This window comes from Agrilus planipennis, unplaced genomic scaffold (assembly GCF_000699045.2).
Source record: "Agrilus planipennis isolate EAB-ADULT unplaced genomic scaffold, Apla_2.0 scaffold90, whole genome shotgun sequence".
Taxonomy (NCBI): Eukaryota; Metazoa; Arthropoda; class Insecta; order Coleoptera; family Buprestidae; genus Agrilus; species Agrilus planipennis.
This window is the reverse complement of record NW_020438865.1, coordinates 1,012,627-1,017,939: the sequence shown is the minus strand read 5'-3', so window position 1 is coordinate 1,017,939 and position 5,313 is coordinate 1,012,627. Positions and strand designations below refer to the sequence as shown.

The 5,313-nt window shown below is 28.1% G+C and overlaps 3 protein-coding genes across 5 annotated transcripts in view; all 3 read right to left on the bottom strand.

The window, feature by feature from the left end:
- The window catches only part of LOC108737326 (protein tyrosine phosphatase type IVA 3-like), a 3,065-nt gene extending 1,765 nt beyond the window's left edge, over positions 1-1,300 (bottom strand). Inside the window, exons 1-3 of one of the 2 annotated variants that reach the window (XM_018470117.2) lie at positions 1,211-1,300; positions 1,063-1,150; positions 712-1,010 (exon numbers count right to left, since the gene is read on the bottom strand). In XM_018470117.2, coding sequence (XP_018325619.1) covers positions 712-1,010; positions 1,063-1,150; positions 1,211-1,224 — 401 coding nt within the window. In that variant the 5' untranslated portion in view covers positions 1,225-1,300. The remainder of the gene's footprint in view (positions 1-711; positions 1,011-1,062; positions 1,151-1,210) is intronic. The other variant, XM_018470119.2, reaches the window with a different exon arrangement.
- A 219-nt stretch (positions 1,301-1,519) lies between these two features.
- LOC112904686 (tubulin polyglutamylase complex subunit 2) lies at positions 1,520-2,699 on the bottom strand. The gene is made up of 5 exons (XM_025975384.1): positions 2,624-2,699; positions 2,384-2,572; positions 2,107-2,264; positions 1,872-2,051; positions 1,520-1,594 (listed from the first exon to the last, which is right to left on the bottom strand). The coding sequence occupies exons 1-5, from the start codon at positions 2,697-2,699 to the stop codon at positions 1,520-1,522; spliced, it is 678 nt and encodes a 225-aa protein (XP_025831169.1).
- Positions 2,700-3,181: 482 nt separating this feature from the next.
- On the bottom strand, positions 3,182-4,822 carry LOC108737285 (FUN14 domain-containing protein 1). 2 transcript variants are annotated; one of them, XM_018470033.2, is made up of 4 exons: positions 4,752-4,822; positions 4,299-4,470; positions 4,056-4,251; positions 3,182-3,493 (listed from the first exon to the last, which is right to left on the bottom strand). In XM_018470033.2, the coding sequence occupies exons 2-4, from the start codon at positions 4,457-4,459 to the stop codon at positions 3,314-3,316; spliced, it is 537 nt and encodes a 178-aa protein (XP_018325535.1). In that variant the 5' UTR covers positions 4,460-4,470; positions 4,752-4,822; the 3' UTR covers positions 3,182-3,313. The 2 variants fall into 2 exon arrangements, with proteins under 2 accessions (XP_018325535.1, XP_018325536.1); XM_018470034.1 differs by lacking the exon at positions 3,182-3,493 and adding an exon at positions 3,610-3,785.
- Positions 4,823-5,313: the final 491 nt, after the last annotated feature.

The window sequence follows — 5,313 nt, the reverse complement described above, 5'->3', positions numbered from 1 at the left end:
TATACATATATTAATCTACATACAAAAAAAATGTGACGTGATACGTTAAAACAAAGTTTATATTTGCAAAATATAGACGAACATTTGCATGCTTAAGATAAATTTATACAAAAAACTTTTTTATCGCAGACCTGTGTAATAAATAATGGTTCAAAAACCAAAATTCAAAATTAGTCCTATATAAACTTAAGTATGGGGATTGCGATAATATAGGCCAAACAGGCAGATGCTTCAAAGGGGAGTGAATGAACATTAAAAGGTATGTTAAGAAGAACACTAATTCTATTATGTTGAACAGTTACTACAACAATCACATTGTTTTAATAACGACTTTAAAACTTACATTTAGAAAAGAAAGGCATAAAATTAAATCTGTTATAATATCCAGAAATAAACAGATTAAGTAAATTAGTTACGTAAATAATTCTTGTTTTCTCAGCAATTAGGAATTTTTCTTTTTTGCATTTTTATTGTTCAATCCTACCCCTTAATTAGTCTTAATTCAATATATGTCTATTAAATGACTATTATGAGGCTTCAGTTTATTATTTCTTTTTCTAAAGAAGAATAGTCATTGTGGTCAATAAAATATTTTGTAATTTAGTGTTTAATCTCGTGGAGTTGCAAGAACTTTTTCGATTTAATAGATAAGAAATTTTTAACTTACGTTTGATTTCGGGGGTTTTCGAAGCTTATGCATAATATAATTACCTACGAATTAAATCAAAAGCATCAACTGCTTTCATACCAGCTTCAGTTAACGCAATCATAACTAATAGTGGAGCTCTTCCGAGACCAGAGCGATCGTGGACTGCTAAAACGCGTCCAGGATTTTCGATAAAATACTGAAAAACTATATGTGTCCATTTTTCTATTGACCGAATCTCCGGAAATGTTCCATCAGGAAATAAAAAATCTTCTACAGCTATTCCTTTAGCGTTTAAAACACTTACGTCGTAAGCGTCTTCAGAAACTCTAACTAGCTTTTTAACATCTTTCTTAAACAGTTCCTTAAATTAAAATTGTTTTACGAATACCTAATGAATTATCTTAAGTAATTACCTGAGCAAAAGATGATATTTTATACTTTTCTGGCCTTCCAGAAACAAGAAATTTTAAAGTACGAAATTCGACGAGATAAGGTACAGGTCTAAAATCAAACACCGAAATTACCTCGTAAATTAAATAAACATATTCTAATTTTACGTACCTACAACAGTTCATAGCGTATTTATATTATATTCCAATTAATAACTTAGCACATCTAAATACTAATATTTTTCTCTAAACTGAATGAAAATTGTTGTGACAGTTATATCATATTTTGTTTTCCTAGATTACTTTGTTTAAAGAACGAAACAATTAAATAAGAAGCGATATCTTCTTTGGATCCTCTTTTCTTGACTTTCTTATCATATTTATTTAAAATTATATATAAAGATACTACTCAAGAAAAATATTTAAAATTAAAAGTAAGATCACAAATTAGACGTTGAAAATAAAGTGAAGACGTTTTCAATTAATGTTTTTTTATATAATACAGAGGTTTTCGCTGATATTTTAGTTGCGTCTGCTTTTTTACAAGTTCGTGATTCTGTTTTTCTTGACTAGAACTTTGTTTTAACGTTGAATCGTAGTTTTCTAATTTAGCGTGTGGAGTTAATTGGGACAACCGAGGTCTAAAAATTAATGCATCTATTTTGTTTACGTTTGTAATTGTAATATTCCCTTTTGATATTAAATTTCTTCTGGGGGAGGTATGCTTATTAGTTCCGGGTAATAAATGAGGAGCTAATAATCTGAATAAACTCTGAAAGCGAGAGAAATTTGAAATATTTTTAGAAACACTTAAACCAAAATAATTTAAATACTTTTGTCCATTCAGATATTCCTTCAGGAGTGAAGGCGAATTGCCAATTGGGAATTCCTACGTGAGCGATACACATCTTTAGATACGTTTTAAAATCTTTTGATAAGTAACAAAAATCCATAACACATGTGAAAAACCAAACCGATGGTTCTAGCTTTGGAAACAAATACACTAACACGACCTATAAACATATTAAAGTTATATATTTTGTCTGTATATATAATATAATTTCTTGCCTTTCCTCCAGAGACAGAACAAATTTCAAAAACTTTGCTTTCTAATGAAAGTTTGATTTCCCAAATTTGATCTTTTTTACTAATACCAGGTTCGCTTGTAGTAACGTATCCAAAAATTTGTTTTAAATTTTCTAACGAATTAACTTCAACTTTTCCCACTATTGGATAGTTTGACGCAATATTATCTTTCCCTTTGTCCGTTTTTTGTTCACAACCCTCTAACAAGAACATAAATACATCTAATAAAATTTCGTTCACAATAATTTTTATTTTTAACGGTTCCTTCTGTTACCTTTAAAGTCATAAAACCATTCGTACAAAAATCCATTTATAGAGCTGTAAAAGTCGTGCAAATCCTCAGGGAGGGTAACACCATGTTTATGTTCCCATTGTATAATTTCTGGTTCACTTACAGGAGGAAATCTTACTAAATTATACTCGTTAATTCCCATTGTTTCTATTAAAACTTGAGTACTTATAAACCATAAAAAATATAAGACAAATCAACTTTTATTACCTAATAATTGAGGGAGACCTACTAATAAATTAATATAAAATGAATCTTCGGAAATCTTTTCCACGATAAAATCCATTATTTATTTCCCATTTTCATTGATAAAAACTCATTTTACTTTAGCCATTTCAAAAGCACACATGATACTGTTATGTTGCCAAGCAACTTATTACAGGAAAATATCATTAATTATCGATTTATTGCAATCCAGATGCATAAAAAAATATTTAAATCAATAAACATAAAAGCTCAGTTAGTCAACCAACGAAATTTGCTGTTTAAAAATTTGTTAGTAAATATGTTAATCTTAAATAATTCTTCGAAGCATTTCAATGTAGTGTAATTAATTAAAAAGTGCTTTTCTAGATAATCATGACAAGATTGGAACCCATATTAGATAATAGATTAATTAAATTACAAAATTATGGGTTCAAATTCAACTTGAATCAAAATACGTTTTTAAATCTGTTTTATTAATTCTTCATTCAATTTTATTTTATTGCGATCTAATGAGAGTGAGGGTAGGATAGTTAAGGTATTTTAAAAACAGGAATAAGCAAATCATGATAAATATGGATATTATTATTCGAATTGTTAACAAATTACTTAATAAAAAAACTACATAATTAAAATAACGTTACACGTTCTTATTGACTAATATTAAGTAACAACTATTTATTTTAAAATGTTCCTTTAAGAAGTTCCTACTCCAAGCGCCAATCCAGCTATGAAGGACACGCAAAAAATATGAATTTCTTTGAGTTTCCACTCCTCTTCACCAATAATTGAGGTATACCATCTTTTCGCCGTTTTTTGTTTCTTCTTTAAAATATCTTCAGCTTTGTCTATTTTTCTGTCTACATAGCGTTCCATCTAGTAATATTTTCAAAATTACAGATTAAAACAAGTTGAAAAAATATTAAAAACCAAATGCATAAAACTTTCATTAGAGCTAAAACTAATTCTTCTCTTCAAAATAAAAGAAAACACATTTGTAATCAAGTTTTAATAGAATTTTATACAAATAGGAACATTTTCTTTTCTACGAAAACAACAGAAACGTTTTTATCAGTCTTCAGCTTAATTAATGACAAGCAACACCAATTAAAAATCCACCTAGAAAGCCTGCCGAAAAAGAGCAGTTAGACTTAGCAAAGGCAGCCACCTAAAATTAAGAGATATTGGTCTATGCTTTTGAAATAGCTCATAAAAAGAAAAGCAACCCCTTACAATCAGAAAAATGTGCATTAATATATGAAATTATTTTTTTTTTATATCTATACACCTATATATATGTACATAAATGCATATTGTTAATTAATCCTATAGCAATAAATGAAACCAAGTAGTAATAAATTATCAGAAAAATATAAAAAATATAATAAATGGGCAACAAAAATAACATCACTTTTACCATTTTGTGCTACAATTATACCTTATTCATCCAATTTGGTGGTTGGCCAGTAACTTGTTCATCAATTTTGTCAGCAACTTTGTCCAATTCTCGATTAACTTTATTCCAATTTATTCTAATATATCCCTTCTCATTAGCAATTTCCAATAAAATTATACTTCCACCAAGTGCTAATGCTGCTGTCTTGCCTATTTTCATAGCCAGATATCCTGTAACCCTTTTTCTTTCATTATTATTTGCATGTTTAGTTAGTAAAATTATTACCATCCAGATGAAGTCCCTAGAACAAGCTGTTTTGTAGCTGATGTTTTGCTGATGTCTCCCAAAATTCTGTCTATAAATGATTTAACATCATCACCACTATTCTCTGCTTTTTCAAGAGCCTTGTTGGTGAGATTTTTGGCATCCCTTTTGACTTTGTCCATGCTTTACTAAACTAAAAAAATCATGTGATTAAGACAACAGCAAATATTAGCAAAAGGTAAAAGTAAATTAGAAGTAATTATAAGATTATTCTTAACATTAAATCCAATGTTTTCATGGGTGAGATCACATTTATAATTATAAATGATTATAATAGTGTCAACATAAATAAAAATAATACATAAATTAATGTAATACTTCACTACACTGGATTATAAATGGGTGGGGACATGCATTATCAATATATATAAAAAAGTATATCATACTAATTGCAATAAAATGATAAATACTTACTTTTTTTAATAAGTTAATTAAAACTTTGACAGCTGCTATTATTACACCTACGAATTTTGTGGTTATGTTTAAGTAAGAAAAATAAGAGAGCAAAATTTATATCAGTGTCTAAGTGTACAAAAGTTAATGAAATTAAAATTAAAAAAAGAATGCAAAATGTAAGCTAAGATTAAATTCATGACGATTAACCACTTTTTAATCTCTTTTAGTATAAAAAAATCTGTAACTAATTCAAAAAAAACTGTTAATTAATTCGTCCATTCAGATATTCCTTCAGGAGTGAAGGCGAATTGCCAATTGGGAATTCCTACGTGAGCGATACACATCTTTAGATACGTTTTAAAATCTTTTGATAAGTAACAAAAATCCATAACACATGTGAAAAACCAAACCGATGGTTCTAGCTTTGGAAACAAATACACTAACACGACCTATAAACATATTAAAGTTATATATTTTGTCTGTATATATAATATAATTTCTTGCCTTTCCTCCAGAGACAGAACAAATTTCAAAAACTTTGCTTTCTAATGAAAGTTTGATTTCCACCAACAAACACTTG

What these genes read in the sequence shown, in the direction of transcription:
- LOC112904686 (XM_025975384.1), bottom strand. Translation starts at nt 2,699, where the DNA reads ATGGATTTTATCGTGGAAAAGATTTCCGAAGATTCATTTTATATTAAT. An exon ending in AGGTCTCCCTCAATTATTAG is followed by an intron (nt 2,573 to 2,623) that starts GTAATAAAAGTT and finishes TAAGTACTCAAG; the next exon opens with TTTTAATAGAAACAATGGGA. An exon ending in TAAAGGTAACAGAAGGAACC is followed by an intron (nt 2,265 to 2,383) that starts GTTAAAAATAAA and finishes ACTATCCAATAG; the next exon opens with TGGGAAAAGTTGAAGTTAAT.
- LOC108737285 (XM_018470033.2), bottom strand. Translation starts at nt 4,459, where the DNA reads ATGGACAAAGTCAAAAGGGATGCCAAAAATCTCACCAACAAGGCTCTT. An exon ending in CTAGGGACTTCATCTGGATG is followed by an intron (nt 4,252 to 4,298) that starts GTAATAATTTTA and finishes TGAAAGAAAAAG; the next exon opens with GGTTACAGGATATCTGGCTA. An exon ending in CACCAAATTGGATGAATAAG is followed by an intron (nt 3,494 to 4,055) that starts GTATAATTGTAG and finishes AAATATTACTAG; the next exon opens with ATGGAACGCTATGTAGACAG.